This window comes from Capricornis sumatraensis, chromosome 3 (genome assembly GCF_032405125.1).
Source record: "Capricornis sumatraensis isolate serow.1 chromosome 3, serow.2, whole genome shotgun sequence".
NCBI lineage: Eukaryota > Metazoa > Chordata > Mammalia > Artiodactyla > Bovidae > Capricornis > Capricornis sumatraensis.
The window spans coordinates 133,595,823-133,613,160 of NC_091071.1; the positions used below are offsets into that span (position 1 = coordinate 133,595,823).

A 17,338-nucleotide genomic window follows, 5' to 3' on the forward strand; every position below is an offset into this window, starting at 1 on the left:
GTAACATGATTTTAAAATTGAATGAAAATCTCAGCTACCAAAGAGATTTGTTGAATTTAGGGCTTATTTGGAAGCTATGTAATGGTAGCTGTCAATGAATTGTAAGGCTTTTCTCCTAAGGATGCTCCTTGTTAGAACTTTGCCTGAAGTGAAAGGACACCTCAGATTCCTGACTCTTTCAATTATTTATATGCTGCCCAGAAAGATGCTCTTGCTACTTGTTTCTGTCTAAGATAATGAGTACCACTTAAGAGGAGGGGAGAGGAAGGAAAAAAAAAAAAGAGGAAAAGAGAGGGGGAAGATAGTCACAGCGCAGAAAATGGGCAAGCTTCATATTCTTCAGGCAGTCTTGGCTTCCGTTTATTTTCTATGAAACCTTGTTACCTAGAGGGAGCAGATTCTGCCTGAATATGCTTGTGAGGCTTGGCTGTTCAGAGGCATGAAAACACTGTCATTTAGTACCTGCTGCCCAGTTCCTGGCAGTAAGGTAGCCAGACAACGGCTTCCAAAATGGGCTTGAACCATTGAAGTTAGACTCAAAAGAGAACAGGCTGGGGTGGGAGGCAGGGAGATTTGGAAGAAAAATCAAAGCAATCTTTCCTTCTTGACTGTTGTTTGGATTAACGATAGCACTTTGTAAACAAATTCCAATTGGAACCCACTCCAGTACTCTTGCCTGGAAAATCCCATGGACTGAGGAGCCTGGTAGGCTGCGGTCCATGGGGTCGCTAAGAGTCGGACACGACTGAGCGACTTCACTTTCTTTTTTCACTTCTATGCATTGGAGAAGGCAATGGCAACCCACTCCAGCACTCTTGCCTGGAGAATCCCAGGGATGGCAGAGCCTGGTGGGCTGCCATCTATGGGTTCGCACAGAGTCGGACACGACTGAAGCAGTAGCAAAGCATTAGGGCTATATGCTCAGTTGCTCGGTCGTGTCCGACTCTTTGCAACCCCATGGACTGTAGCCTGCCAGGCTTCTCTGTCCATGGGATTATCCCAGCAAGAATACTGGAGTGGGTTGCCATTCCCTTCCCCAGTTAGGGCTTTACTGGGCAGATAAAGGCACTCAGGAAACACTTGAAGTTTTTTCAACTTGACGATAATTCAGTTCATTTATTTGAAGGACTTCCTTTATCTCAGGAATTCCCCTTCTGGACTACAGGTTGAAATACTCAGGAATCTTTTAAAAATATGTGTCATTGACCCACCCCCAGAGATTCTGTCAGATAGTTTGGGGTGCTGCTTGGGCCTTGGAGATTTTAAAGCTTTCCCCTGCAATTCTGAAGGCTGAGAACTTTTGAATGAAGCTCAAAAAGCTGGTGAGGATCAGTCATCATGGCTATCCCAGTCCAAGAAAGGGAGAGATACCAAGGCTGAGAAGGATTTTCTGGGGCCTCTTCTCCAACTTTAATGTGCCTGTGAACCACCCAGGGATCTTGTTTGAATGCAGGGTCTGATTCAGTAGGTCCAGGGTCGAGCCCAAGATTCTACGTTTTAATGTTTCTGTGCTTGCAGGAGAGAATTGCCAAGTGTCATGGCACACAGTGTGGATTCTGCACCCCTGGGATGGTGATGTCCATGTACACACTGCTGAGGAACCATTCGGAGCCCACCCTGAGTCAGCTAAATGATGCTCTTGGTGGTAGGTTATATGTGTGTGTGCTTTAATTTCTAGTTTCTAAATGATGGTGCTGATAATAGCTATTAAACACCAAGTGCCACACACTGCATTAAATGCTGTATAAACAGATCTTCATTTACTCTTTATGATAACTTTATAAGGTAGGCCCTATTATTATCTCCCATTTCATAGATGGAGAAACTGAGGTTTAGAGAGAGTAATTTACTAAAAATTATACCACCAATAAGTAGAGGAGTTAGTTTGTTCAAATCAGGTTTCAGACAAAACCCACATACTGCACTTGGCTGACACATTTCTCAAGTCTCTCTTAATCTATAAGGGTCTCCTCCTTGCTTATTGTTTGCTTATTTAAATAATAACCACACCACCAGTTTATTCATTTACCCTCCAAGGAATTCAGTTATCTCCAGTTCTCTCCTACCGGGGTGGGTGCTCTCAGGACGGTATTATCAGAGGGCTCCTAATGAACGCAACATGAAATCAAAGAGACTGACATCTTCTGGTGATACTTATTTCAAAGAACTGCCTTTATTTGGAGCTAGTTTATCAAATTTGGGAACTCAGTGTGTGTGTGTGGAGCTGGTGCTGGGTCTTGGAGGAGTCTTCATTATCAAGATTCTGAACAATTCAGGGAAGCTTGGTGCACTGCAGTCCATGGGGTCACAAAGAGTCAGACACGACTGAGCCACTGAACTGACTGAACAGTTCTAAAGAATAAGAGCCTTCCAGATGCTATTTCAGGTGATATCCTCCTTGGCTCTTTGTCTCCTGTCTCCCAGGGACTTTATTTCTCTGCTGTATTACATGGGCCTAAAGCTCATGTGCTCAATTCCTCTGCTGAAGTGTTCCAGGGAAGACAGGACTAAACAGAAGTAAAAAGGAGAGAAGGTGCATAAGACACAAACTGGACTTATTTGTCCTTTGGTCTTTGGCCTTATTAGGTCTTATTATGCGTTTGATCTCATGGCCATTTATGATGTAAACAAGTGACAAGAGGTTCTCAAGTTTTAGGGTGCTTGAGACTTACACGGGAATTTGTTAGGAATGAAGATTCCTGAGATCCAACCCCAGAGAGGTTGCTTCAGTGGCTTTTTTTTTTGAATGGATGCCAGATTTAGGGGTTGGAGGAGAACATGGGAAATGGACCACTGTAAAGAAACGCTGGCCTAATGATTTATTGTAAATAAATTGTGTACCCGTTGCTTCTACAGCTTAAAAACTGCCTTTGCTTCTATATAATACCTTTGACCTTTCTAGCAACTGAAGCTTAGCTCGCTCTCTTTTTTTTAAAATATCAAAATTTAGCTTATTTACATTTTTACTGATATTGAAAACCAAAATTTTTAATTGAAGTACAGTCGATTTACAATATTGTGTTAGTTTCAGGCGTAGAGCACAGTGATTGAGTATCTTTGCAGACAACATTCTCTCATAGGTTATTATAAGAAAATGGATAAAATTCCTTATGTTATACTGTAAGCCTTTATTGATTCTGTGTTTTACATATTATTGTTTGTCTTTGTTAATCCCATACTTGTAATTTATCCCTCCCACTTCCCTCTCCCTGTTGTAATCACAAGTTTGTTTTCTATGTCCATGAGTCTGTCTCTGCTTTGTAGATACATTCCTTTGTATTATTTTCTATTATTCCACATATAAGTTATATTGTATAATATTTGTCTTTGATTTATTTCACTAAGCATATTATTCTCTAGGTCCATCCACATTGCTACAAATGGCAGTATTTCATTCTTTTTTATGACTCAGTAATATTCCAACACACACACACACACCCCACATCTTGTTTTTAACACTACATCTTCTTAATCTAATTATCTGTTGATGACCATTTGGGTTGTGAAAATTAACCCCCAAATATTGCTGTATACCAACAGTTTTTGACTTGAAATCACTGTGTTCTTTGAACAGCTATCACAAGCAGAGTATATAATAACTGTTTGCAAAGAGAAAATACAAATAGCTGAATTGTTAGACCCTGCCACAAGACTATCAGCCAAATATCTCAAGTTGTTGACAAAAAGAAAAAATTTGATTTGGTGGATTTGGTGGGCTGAAATGTCAAACAGCACTCCTTTCTTGGGTGGGGTCCTTATTCCCATCAATCTCTTGGCCAACTGTGCCTGTTTCTAGATTCCTTGATTAACAATACTGGGTTTTTCCCCTTCAGGTAACCTGTGTCGTTGCACTGGATACAGGCCCATAATCGATGCGTGCAAGACTTTCTGTAAAGTGAGTAGAAAGGAACACATTATTGAGTATATTTTTTCCCTGGTTAAATAAAATGGTAGTGGGTAGCAGATGTGATTGGAGAAGGAAATGGCAACCCACTCCAGTGTTCTTGCCTGGAGAATCCCAGGGATGGGGGAGCCTGGTGGGCTGCCGTCTATGGGGTCGCACAGAGTCAGCAGCAGCAGCAGTAGATGTGATTAGAAGAATAGCCCATTGTTACTAATGCAGGAAAACTTCTTATCTCAAGGTCTGTAATTGCTGTTTGTTACTTGATCTTGGGCAGGGCGCCTACCCTGGTTCATTGAGCTTGCCCTGGTAACCACACGATAAGCACCTGAGCACTTTGACATGGGCCACTGGTCGTTGTTCATTGTGCTGAGGGATCTTTCCTGACCTGTGTGTCTGGGTCAGGTACCCCATTCTGGTGCTCCTGTAGCCCTCTGAGCACACCCCTACAGCAGCCGTGGTCGTATGGTGGTGTAGTTGCCCGTTTACTCTTTCGTCTTTTCACCAGGAGGTGGTCTGCTTGGTGCTTCACCAATGTGTCAGTTGAGTAGGCACTCAATCAACGATGAATAAACACCATTGAAATAAAGCACATGAGATTAGCTTTGGAATTTACATGATGAAATAGTGCATCACAAGAACAGAGTGATAATAATAATACTTGTTATTATTAATAAAATATTTTACCAACAAATAAATTATTAATACCAAGTTATTGATAAATTGTTAATAATAAATTATTTGTTGCTAATAAAATATTAAATTAACCATTGTTGTTATGTGCCAGATTCTGTCATAAGATCTTTACAGCATGGTGGCTATAGTAATAATACTGTGTTGTGTACCTGAAAGTTGTGAAGAAAATAGACACATACACACACACACACACACAAATTTTAGCTATGTGAGGTGATGGATGTGTTAATTAACCTGGTTGTGATCATCATTTAACAAAGTATACTTATAATGTAATGTCAAATAGTCACATTGTACACTTTAAATATATATAATTTTATTTGTTAATTATAGCTCAATAAAGCTGAAAAAATATTTAGTAGAATCAACAATAAATTCTTGGTTATTTGTTTTTCTTACCCACTAGACTTCTGGCTGCTGTCAGAGTAAAGAAAATGGGGTTTGCTGTTTGGATCAAGGAATAAATGGATTACCAGAATTTGAGGAAGGAAATGAGGTCAGTGAAACGTAAATTTTTAAAGATTTTCCCAGGACATCAGTAGAGACCAGCTTAGTTTTAGGAAGAAAAATGGCTATGCAAGTTTTTGAGGCGTGTCAGCACGTCCTCTCCCCCATTCTCACTCCATCATCCATCTTAACAACTTCATCCCTCACTCCAGACGTTACTCTCAGTCACTTACCGCTATCTGCAGGAGGGAAAACACACTGATCTCTTAGTGTCTCTCAGTTAAAAAAAAAAATATGCTTCAAGTCTTTTCTCTAGTGGAGATATTAGGGAAAATGGAAGGGCAGGGAGAGACAAGAGAGGTGGCAGGACGTTCAGGGGAAGGTTCTGGTTCTCAGCTGTGTCTGGCCTGCTGCCTCCAAGACCCCAAGGAGCATATGCAGTCGCTAGCAACCTGGTCTGTGTGAGAGCCCTTGGCCTAGAGTCCAGGTACCATGGCTGGTCAGCGGGCTTTTCTGTCTGTCTGTTCTGTGTCTATCTTCATCCGACCTCATTCCACAAAGGATTTAAAGTAGGGAGAACTGCCCGATGACAATAACTTCTGGTACTTTCTCTTTTTAAGACAAGTCTGAAACTCTTCTCAGAAGAGGAGTTTCTGCCATTGGATCCAACTCAAGAGCTGATATTTCCTCCTGAGCTAATGGTAAGTAAGGCAAAGTTGAACTCATGCCAGAAGAATTCATGGTGAAATGTGAAGAAGGATATTTGCTATGGATCCTCTTGAAAGTTAATTGGCAAGTAGGTAGTATCCATCTGCCATTCTCAGTCCAGTCTAAAGAGTGTGAAACTGAGGGAGGAACAGTTGATTGTAATAATCAGCAGATAGTATCTATTACAAAATGCCCTGAAATGACAGCATCTGGAGGTTTAGACATGTTTTCTTCTTCCAGTTTTGCTGAGTTTTGTTCTTCCATCAAGTGTTTTGATGAAATTATATATGCAAAGTATTTTTAAACTTTGAAATAGATTCTTTTAAGATATAAAAGAACCAACAGGAAATATAGTCTCCAGAAGGAGTGAAATATTGTCACATTTTTGTCTCATACTCTTATTTCTAGTAAACACTACTTTTAGGTCACTGTTATTTTATTTTTTAAAGAGATCTCTCTTTCCTTTCCTTGTTCCTATAAAGACAGCAGAAGCAGGTGGAAATGTTATCATGAGATGATCTTGAATCTTTATTGCTTTTTCAATAGACAATGGCTGAGAAAAAAACACAAAAGACCAGGATTTTTGGTAGTGATAGAATGACGTGGATTTCCCCGGTGACCCTGAAGGAACTTCTAGAAGCCAAAGTCAAGTATCCCCAGGCCCCTGTTGTCATGGGGAACACCTCTGTGGGTACGTAGAAACCAGGAGCTTCCTAGAAGAAAACAGGAAAAGGGCTTCAGGGAGCAAAACCTCAAATATGCATGTTCTTGGGAAAAGCAGTCTGAAATAACATTTTAAATCATCTATGCTTGACTTCCCTTGAGGATTGCTCAAGAGACTTGCACAGCTTCTATTACATAAGTGAATTCCTGTCACTCTAACCGGAGCAGTACACAGAGTTGAACCCCAGAGTCCTGCTCTGTAACAAGTCAGCACAGCTGTCCTGTCTTTCCACGTGGAGTCTGATCTGGGGCTGGGATTTGCAATTATTCTGTTTCCTCTCTTAGTGGTGTCTCAATGGATATAGTAGGTTTTCTTAAATTGCAGTGACAGGGTCTTTCTGTTGTGTCCATTGTAAACTCAGTTTGACTACCTGCTTCTTGGAGGAGTCTCCCAGAAGTCTTCCCAAGGAGAATACTGAATATGCCCCAAGACGACTTGGATGTGTCAGCCAAGTTTTAACGCTGACAAGTCCAGATGGCTCCACAAGTTTAGTGAAATTCTGTCTGTCCTTTTTCTATGTATGTGATTTAGCAATGAACAGAGCTATAGAAAGATATGTCATTTTTATATGTTCTAAGGACATCAGTTTTAATCACAATTTCAAAAATTAAAAGGCAGTTAGGCCCCCCTTCATCCTAGTTTACTTATTTTTTTTCTAATCCTCAGGCCCTGACATGAAATTTAAAGGCATCTTTCACCCAGTTATAATTTCTCCTGATAGAATTGAAGAACTGAGTGTTGTAAACTATACAGATAATGGTGAGTCCTCAGGATCCCTCCTTTCTTAGTTAAAATGCATTAAACAATTTATTTCTTTGCTCAGTAGACATGCAGAAGAGATCTTCATGATTATAATATACAGAGAGATTCCCTTGTAAGGTGATCACATTCTGGAGGAAGTTCAGGGAAGAATCCTCTATGATTAGAGGAGATACTGTAGATACTGTCTGAATAGTTAGATTTTCACTGAAGAACTTTTATGTCTGCCATTCAGCGAACTGTAACAATTATTCAGTGAAAGGTACGATACCAAGTGCTGGATAAACAATAAAGTTGAGAGTCTTTGCTCTCCAGAAACACAGTAGATAACCAAAGCAAGTTTATGTATTATGCAGCTTCCAAACTGGCTTTTCCATTTCAATAAAGGAAACTGATGTAATGACAATGATGAGAGGCAATGAAATGTGAGTTTGAAGTCTGGCTCTGGAGTACAGTTCCTGACTATGTCATATATTAACTGAAAGACGTTAGTCAAGATACTTAACTGAACCTCAGTTTGTATGGGGTTATTACTATTTCAAATCTTTGTTAGAATTCAAGAAGATTCTGTAAAGTATTCAGCATAGTGCTTGACACAGTGAGTATTCAAAAAATTTAGCCTCCATCACCTCCACCACTGTCACCCCCACTGTCACCAACACCATCACCTCCTTCACCACCAGCATTACAACCACTGTTAACTCCTCCTTTGTGTGTATTCAGTGGGATCAGTGGTATCCAACTGTTTGCGACCTGTCAGACTGTAGCCCGCCAGGCTCCTCTATCCATGGGATTTTCTGGGCAAGAATACTGGAGTAGGTTGCCATTTCCTCTTCCAAGGGATCTTCCCAACCCAGGGATCAAACTAGCATCTCCCACATTGGCAGATGGATTCTTTACCACCGCACCACTTGGGAAGCCCACCTCCGTTACCAACCACGATTCCTGCCATCACCACCATGACCACCAGTAGCAGGGCAACATGTATCTAGCATAAGGATCCCATATCTGCAGTCTAAAATCTAATGGACATTTCCAGGTCAGCAGTGATCACACTGTGTTCTCTGCAAATGATTCCATTTCAGGGCTGACCATAGGTGCTGCTCTCAGCCTGGCTGAGATGAAGGACATCCTGGCTAATGTGACCCGGAAACTCCCCGAGGAGAAGACACAGATGTATCATGCTCTCCTGAAACATTTGGGAACTCTGGCTGGGCCCCAGATCAGGAATATGGCTGTATGTATTTGATGACAGTAATAGCTAGTGTGTGCCCCTTGAATGACCATTCCTATCAAATCGTGACATTTTCATTCTTTGAGAACAGACAAAAAGAATAGTTTTCCAAAGCTTTGATTCTTGTAATAAGCTTGATTCTTATTTTACCACTTGTGTCTTTATAATTTCACAACTGGAGTGAAAATCACCCATTATTTTAAAAAGTCTTTAGGGGGCCACATAGTGAGCAGGCATCCAGATTCAGATCTGAACCCCCTCCTGGCTGTGGGCAACTGTACCCTCAACCTGCTGTCAAAAGGTAAGTGACACCTCCTTCCTGGGGCTTATTAAATCCTGTTCCTCCTCTTCTTTTGCCTCTCCGGGGTTATAGGAAGTCCAGTTTTGACAATTAGTATTCTTTTTATTATAATTCCATCTCCCTTTTCAGATGCTTGGAAAGTCAGTCAGTTGGGTCTTAATTGTACATGCACCTAACGTCTTCATCTCCTTCCTTTTGAAGGCTTCTGGTAGATATTTTCCTATGCTGGTTGCCTGACCAGTGTTGGTTAGTGTCCTGCTGTAATCTGAAGAGTGACAAGAACTCTAGGCTCATACTTGAGCTGTCATTGATGGAAGCCTGCAAGTCTTTTTTATTGAACAGTGGTTGAGCTTCATCCTATACTTTTTTGAGTTTTGTTTTTGAAAACTAAGTCAAATATTTTTTCATTTATTTCTTTCATTTCAATTTAGTCAACAATTATTAGAAAGATTCAATTGGTCCTCTATAAATCTGTATTTTTTAATTTAAAAATATGTACTAACTTTCTCTTACCTGCATTGTTAAATGCATCTAACATTGTTTAAATGCATAGCATCTAAACCACAAAATTATCTTAATGAAGAAGATGTATATTCTGCTCTAGGTTCATCAGTCCATATTTCTCAATTCCACATAAATGCATTACTATATGATACTGGTTTTTCTCTTTCTGACTTACTTTTTACCTCACTACAGTTGACTCAAGTTTGTTCCTTTTTATGGCTGAGTAATATTCCATTGTATAGATGTACCACAACTTCTTTATCCATTCATCTGTCAGTGGACACATATACACTATCATGTGTAAAATAGTTAGTGGGAAGTTGCTAAATGATACAGGGAGACCAGCCTGGTGCTCTGCGATGACCTAGAGGGATAGGATTGGGGCAGGGGAGGGAGGCTCAGGAGGAAGGGGATATGTATATAATTATGACTGATTCATGTCGTTGTACGGCAGAAACCAAAACAAAATTTTCCACCAATTAAAACATAAAGTTCTAAAAAAGATGTATATTCAGTTACCAACTTAAGTAACATCCTTTAAAAAAATCATTCATGGAGAATTAGGTTTTGTGATATAAATATAAACATCAAAAGATTCTTAGTTTTTATCCCAAAGTCCTATTTCATTATAGCTTTAAATAGTTCCTCCCTCCGATATATTGATTAAAGAACAGAAATTCTTTAGGTGCTGAGAAAAGATAGAAACAATTAAGACTACATCTCACTAGTATAAAAATTCATTAAAGGCAATTTATTCACTATTGTACTGAGTAGAGTTCTTGATTATACACAATAAATGTTTGTTGAATGACTTGATTAGGATATCAAAAGAGATATTAATATCTTCTTCTCACAAATCTCAAAATGAATCGTACTGTTCAGGAAGTGATTCCTAAGGTCCTTCTCTGCCTGACCTCGGGCTACTCACCTAGATATTTTTATTTATAATCAAGAAAAAAGGCAAAATAAAAATAAAAAAGATGGGCTCTAGATGGGATGAAGCACTACAAGACACCATTACATGGTGAAAGACTTTTTAAACAAGAGAAGAGCACTTCTTTTCCTGATCAGTTTCCTGTATTTGGTAGAATTATTTCCCAAATTTTGGGAATTTGATTGTTTAATAAAAAACAGATGCCAAGGAAAGTGTTCTTTCTTTCCACAGAAGGAAAACGGCAGATTCCTTTAAATGAGCAGTTTCTCAGAAAGTGCCCAAGTGCTGATCTTAAGCCTGAAGAAATCTTGATCTCAGTGAACATCCCCTATTCAAAGAAGGTGAGACTGTCCTTTCAATTTCTTCATTTTACCTGTGAGCATACAGCTTGTTAATTGCAACATATAAGAGAGTTAAAAAAAAAGGTGTGGAGTGTTTGTAGTGGAGAATATGAGGATCTGCAAATATTTTTCACTTGTATTAAGTACTCTCCATCATTCCTAGAATCAGGAGACCTTTAACTCTGCTTTTCTCTCCATCCTTCTCTCTCTCCCTCCCCCCGAACCTCCCCTCATTGAAACCAAGTTCTAAAGTTACCTTCCTACAAATTTTTAAAAATTTTTTGTACTGTGAGGCTTTGTCACAAGTAAGACTTGAAACTATTCCTCCACTTATACCTTGAGATTTTGAAGAAGCTATAAATTTACAATAGAACTTAGTGGTAGGAAGAAGGGCTTTGGAGTCAGACTCAAGAGTGAATCCTAGTTCAGACCTAATGAATCAGTCTGAGCCTTGGATTCTCATCTGTAAATGGGAAGGATCGAGCCTGCCTTGGAAAGTATATGATTTTGCTAGCTAGGGCTGCAAAGAACCACAGCCTCAGTGGCTTAACTACACTCTCACTTCTGGAGGCCAGAAGTCTGATATCAGGGTGTTGGTGGTGTTGATTTTCTCTGAAGCTTCTCTCCTTGGCTAGTAGATAACTATCTTCTCTCTGTATCTCCACATGGTTTTCCCTCTGTGTCTATGTCCAAATTTCCTCTTATGAGGACACCACCGTGTTGGATTATCGCCCACCTCAATTATCTCATTTTTAACTTAATTGCCTCTTTAAAGACCCTGACTCATAATACAGTCACATCCTGAGGTACTACTGGGAACTAAGACTTCAAGATGTCACTTTTGAGGGGACACAGTTCAGCTCAAGAGAGTGTGGCAAGGAGCCAGTGAGGCGATGCATTCAGACTGCCTGGTGCACAGTTGTCCCTCAGTGTGCTTCTACCAGTGCCACTTCACTTTTGCTTTCAGTGGGAGTTTGTGTCAGCCTTCCGACAAGCCCAGCGACAACAGAATGCACTCGCAATAGTTAATTCGGGAATGAGAGTGTGTTTCGGAAAAGGAGATGGCATCATCAGAGAGTTATCCATTGCATATGGAGGCGTTGGTCCAACCACCATCCTTGCAAAGAATTCCTGCCAGAAACTCATTGGAAGGTATGGAATCATGTCCTGAGATTCCAGGGAACCAAGTGGCTCTTTCTATGGTGACATGTAATTACAAGAAGAAAAATACCACCTTTCTGTTTAATGACTTGGAATTCCAACAAGATTTCATGATTATTTCCATGTGTCTTAGTGAATCCTGAAGTGGGCACCATATAGTGTGTGTGTGTGTGTGTGTGTGTGTGTGTACCTATCTCCCAATAGTATTGATATAGAGACACAGTAGACAAAATGAGTAAATCTGGATTCTTTATTGTGAGAGAATAATTTATCATTATGAAAGATTCATTATGGGAGTTTGTTTTACAATAACTTGCTAAGTGTATTGCATACCTGGCTGTTTATTTCTATAGGTAATAACTTGACTATAGATATAGCCATTATTTCTTAAGCCTTCACTAGGTATTGATTACCATTCAGAAGTAATAAACTAATGGTTTAAACCGTGATCTTGATCAAGCCACACTGCCTGGGTTAGAATCTCGTTTCAACTCCTGTAAATTATGTGATCTCAGTAAGCTTACTTAATCTTACAGTACCACAGTTTCCTTATCTGTCAAAGGGGAATAATCATATCTCATGCCTCAGGGAAGTTGAGAGGATTAAGTGGGTGAATCCATTGTTGTTGTTCAGTAGCTCAGTTGTGTCTGACTCTAGGACCCCATGGACTGCAGCACGCCAGGCTTCCCTGTCCTTCACTCTCTACTGATATGAATACATAGATGTGAATACATGTCTCCTGAAATCAATACATGTAAGGTGTCTAAGTAAGTAAGTGTTAGCCACTCAGTCATGTCTGACTCTTTGCGACTCCACGGAGTGTATAGGCTTCTGTGTTGATTGAATTCTCCAGGCAAGGATACTGGAGTAAGTTGCCATTCCTGTCTCTAGGGGATCTTCCCAACCGAGGCATCATCGAACCCAAGTCTTCTGCATTGCAGGCAGACTCTTTACAGACTAAGCCAGCAGTAAGCCCCATAAAACAGAATTAAAACAGAACCTAGCATGCAGTCAACATTCTAGTGATATAAGGGGCAGTTACTCCTGGGTTGAGGACTTAACACAAGTTGTCATTTCTTTCTCATGACCATTCCAGGAGGTGAATTCTACCATGATTGCCCTTTTACAGGTGATGAAGTGGTGTGCCCAGGTCAGACACCCTGAGAGTGGTGGACTGTGATTTGAACTTGGACTTCCTGACTCTGGAGCTTGTACTATTTTTTTTTTTTCATTAAACTGTCACTCTTTGTCTTACCTTTTAGCTGAGCTTGTGGGGTAGTGAGTCCTGTTGGGCTAGGAATCCTCTTTTGAACCTCACAGGCCCTGGAATGAAGAGATGCTGGATGCAGCTTGCAGGCTGATTCTGGACGAAGTCTCCCTCCCAGGCTCAGCCCCAGGTGGGAAGGTGGAGTTCAAGAGGACCCTCATCATCAGCTTCCTGTTCAAGTTCTACCTGGAAGTGTCGCAGATTTTGAAGGAGATGGTAAGTGGAACTGACCACGTGTTCACTTTCGCAGGCCTGAGGGCCTCTGAGAATGCCCAAAGCAGAAAAGGCAACAACCCCTGCCAAAAAGCTATCGAATAGAGTAGAAAAGACAACCCACGTCGGAAACTCACGGGCTTGCAGGGCATATGACAGGCCATCTGTTGATGGGGTGTATGTTTGGGGAAAAATTGCAAGTCAAGCACAGAATTGTGTGGGATCTGATTTAACACCACTCACTTATTTTTCTGACCTGTTGTGTGTCTCGATGGTGTTCAGAGAACTTGTTACTGGTTTGAATATATTTTCCCTCAGAAAAGCGTTTCTTCCACTTGCTGAGGTTTACCTTTGTATGTTTGGCTTTCTTCTCTGGGTTCAACTTTGTTTCTCTCACTTGTAAGATGGTGATGGAAGCCTCTCCATAAGGTTTCTGAGAAATGGGTTATCATGGGAAAAGGCTTCATATGGTCCCTAATGCTTCAGAGAACCATGGTGAAGACTGCTTAATAATCATAGTAGTAATCATCCGGGCATTCTTGCACCTGGTCTCCCTTATGACAAACAGTTAAAGTTTACAAGACTGTTGACTAGGAAGGACACAACAAAAAAATATTTATTTCAAAATAAATTTGCTATACCCAAAGGGAACTTGAGCCATGTTGATCACATTAATCCTGAACTGCAGCCACCAGACCAAACTAGATCAGAAGCCATGAACAATCCTTATGTGGTATAGAAATTAGTATGTATGATAAAGTAAGTATGTGTGATCATAAAAAAGTATGATCACTTTAAATTAGAGACATAGAGCTCTCTCTTATCATTGCTTCTGCAGGTATCTTCTCATACATGAGAAGTACAAAAAACCAGAACAGTCATATCAAAGTTTTCAGAATAGAAGCTTGAAATCATATATAAGTGACTTATTGTCACCAGGTTATCCAAAGAGAGAAAATAAAGCCAACTCCTTCAATTAATAGCACACTAATATAATTTATTGAATGAATCAAATGATAGAAATTACAACTTCCATCTTATAGTCTTTTACCTTCAATTCAATTTCTTCTATTAATATTGCTCTACTAGAGCTGGGTTCGATTCCTGGGTTGGGAAGGTCCCCTGGAGAAGGAAATGGCAATCCACTCCAGCTCTCTTGCCTGGAAAATCCCATGGACGGAGGAGCCTGATAGGCTACACCCCATGGGGTCGCAAAGAGTCGGACATGACTGAGCGACTTCAGTTCACATTCAAAATAATAGGCTTTGTTGGCTTTAATTTTCTCTTAAAAATTTTATATTGTAAAAAATAACCATTAGGTGGTACAGATGAACTTACTTGCAATACAGAAATGGAGATACACAAACTTATGAGTACAAAGAGGGGAAGGGAAAATGGGATGAACTGGGAGATTGGGATTGACATATACACACTACTATGTATAAAATGGATAACTCATGAGAACCTACTGTATAGCATAGAAAAGTCTACTCGGTGCTCTATGATGACCTGTAAGGGAAGGAAAACCAAAAAAGATGAGATGCTGTACATGTATAGATGATTCACTTTGCTATACAATAGAAACTAACACAGCATTATAAAGAAGTATACTCCAAAAACATTAATTTAAAAATAAAAAAGAATCATTAGGTGCACTGTTTAAAATCTTGTGTAAGGATCAAATGACCCAGGTTTACTCAACTCTAAAAGTGTTCCTCTTAGACCCTAGAATGCTTCCTGCTGGGAGGCTGTGGCAGAGAGGCAGCCCCAGCATCTTCCCTCCTTCCTGGTTGACCAGGGGATACAGAATAGAGTTTGATACTCATTAGCAATGGTGCACCTTTGCTCTGACCTTTTCCTGGTTTAAGTCCTCTCTTCCTTTATAATTATTTACTTAGCTTCTACTTTCCTGTTTTATTGGTTTGTAAGTCCTCAAATCATTTAGGAAGGCATGTGAAAGAATCCTAAAAAACATAAAGATATTGGGAGTCAGTGATCTCCTGTACTCACTTAGCTCTTCGTTAAATATCATCCTATGCATGGATCTTCCAGAGAAGTGTCCTGGAGGTCAGGGACAACCCTGCTTATACTTCCAGGATTCTGAATCAGGCAAGTACTTAAAAAAGGTTAAACTTCACAGCAGCGCTAAGAACCATGCTATCCTCTCTCCCAAGACCATTCTGGCATATTTTAAATATCTACAATGGTTCTACTTTTCAGGACCCTGTTCACTATCCTAGCCTTGCAAGCAAGTATGAGAGTGCTTTAGAAGATCTTCGTTCCAGACATTACTGGAGTACATTAAAGTACCAGGTTAGTGACTTTTTTCTTTCTTTCTTTCTTTTTAAATTCAAAAGACCCAGGCTAAAGCTTCTTCATGTGGACATCCCACGTATCTCTTCAGTGATTCTCATGACTTTTTAGCCTGAACTCCCCTTCTGGTGAAACTACTGCCTACTTAGTGTTGATTAAAACTTCAAAATCAGGGAAGTATTGTGATTAATAATTAAGCTAGCAATGGTTATTTTTTTAAATGTCTGTTTTGAACTCAAAAGAGTTCAAATGTGTTTTTGTTCTGTGACTTTGTACCACTGATATGAACAAGCTGCCTGGTCTGCCACATGCCCTTGCCCTTGGCCTTGGCCTTGGCCCTGTATCAGGGCCATGGGCTGCTTTGATTTTATTCACAGAGCCCTTGGAGGCTGATGAAAATGCAGTAATGTTTTTTGAAAGAGCTGCTGGTTTATTTTGTTTGAATGTGGTGATACTTTGTTCTTCCAGTCTCCCTTCTCCAAGTGTTCTCTCTGTGAATTAGAGTTTTAGAGCTGAATCAAGCATAAGTTCTAAGAGTTTAATTTGAGGCTCTCCTAATGAGAGCTTTTAGAACAGAATTTCTCATAACCTTCAAATGGAATTTTCAGCTACAATGTCGTAAGAGTATCGCCTGAAGTCATCCTATTGGTCAACTGGATAAGATCACTGTGTTTTCCTTGAAATTATTAGCAAGAAACTTCACCTCAAGGGTTTTATTAAGTGAAGAACATGAAAAGACTTTTAAAAGATTCTTTTTAAATAGATTCAGTTCATTGGATCTATTGTTGGACTTAGTTATAAAACTTTGCAGTATGTTGTAATGAACAATGAAGTTGATGTATACCTCTTCAGTTTTTAGGTTCAATATGTTCAAAAATCAAATACACCAAACTCCATTGAAAGTGTTGAAAATGATCATTTTGAAAGTCAAAAATAGCTTCCGTTTTTCCCAGTGTAAAATACAGTTACTGCAATGTTTGGCTTATAAATACCTTAACATTGCCTTGACCATGGAATAAACTTCAACAACCACAGGAAAAACAACAAATGAATGGGCTTTCAAATCATTCAAAGAAAAGTGATAATCTTCACATAATTTGTTATTATAGATTGCAAGACCAAGTTTTGGAAGTAGTGTATTTCTCACACAGATGTTTTGATTTTGTTTTTGTTTTTTTTCTGGGTTTTCACACACACAAATACCCACTTTGCTAGAGGAACTTCAGCACTCATGACCAGCATTTTTTTTTTTTCTCCAAATCAGAGATCACCTGTTAGAGGTGACAGTATTCTTTCCTCCATGGTGTCTTTAGCTGTATAACAAGCACAAGCAAGTAATCAAATACATACTCTTTCATTAGTAGAGTCATTACAACTGGCTTTAATGACATTACATCTTCAGCTAAATTAATCAGTTTCATATTTATATATATTTATATAATATGTTCATATTGCCTGAATATGTAAAATGTTCTCTCATTTTCCCCCTTCCTCTACATTTGTGACCTACTAGCCACCTTTAGTTAATGGTACCTAGGCCAAGTTCTAAATTATCTTTATTCATAATCTTCTGCTTTCTAGTTTATATAAAGTCAGGATGAACACACACACAAAAACTCAGCTAATACTAATTTTTTGTGCCTTGTATTGTAGTAACTACGAAATTGAACTTTACATTTAAGTGAAACAAATATGGGCTTTAAAACAATAAATGTTAATCAGTAAACGTATATTTTGCTGTAAAACAGTATATTTTATATGAAATATGAACAAGTTCAGAGCGTCCAGGGCTTCCCTGGTGGCACTAGTGGTAAAGAATCCACCCGCCAATGAAG

The 17,338-nt window shown here is 39.5% G+C and overlaps 1 protein-coding gene across 2 annotated transcripts in view; it reads left to right on the forward strand.

Annotated features, from left to right (window-relative positions):
• AOX1 (aldehyde oxidase 1) overlaps positions 1-17,338 on the forward strand; it is a 70,050-nt gene that overhangs the window by 11,496 nt on the left and 41,216 nt on the right. For both annotated transcript variants that reach the window (XM_068968712.1, XM_068968711.1), the window contains exons 5-16: positions 1,519-1,645; positions 3,834-3,895; positions 5,004-5,093; positions 5,665-5,745; positions 6,299-6,443; positions 7,143-7,235; positions 8,321-8,472; positions 8,677-8,770; positions 10,440-10,549; positions 11,517-11,701; positions 13,031-13,193; positions 15,411-15,503. In XM_068968712.1, the coding sequence (XP_068824813.1) occupies positions 1,519-1,645; positions 3,834-3,895; positions 5,004-5,093; positions 5,665-5,745; positions 6,299-6,443; positions 7,143-7,235; positions 8,321-8,472; positions 8,677-8,770; positions 10,440-10,549; positions 11,517-11,701; positions 13,031-13,193; positions 15,411-15,503 (1,395 nt within the window). The remainder of the gene's footprint in view (positions 1-1,518; positions 1,646-3,833; positions 3,896-5,003; positions 5,094-5,664; positions 5,746-6,298; positions 6,444-7,142; positions 7,236-8,320; positions 8,473-8,676; positions 8,771-10,439; positions 10,550-11,516; positions 11,702-13,030; positions 13,194-15,410; positions 15,504-17,338) is intronic.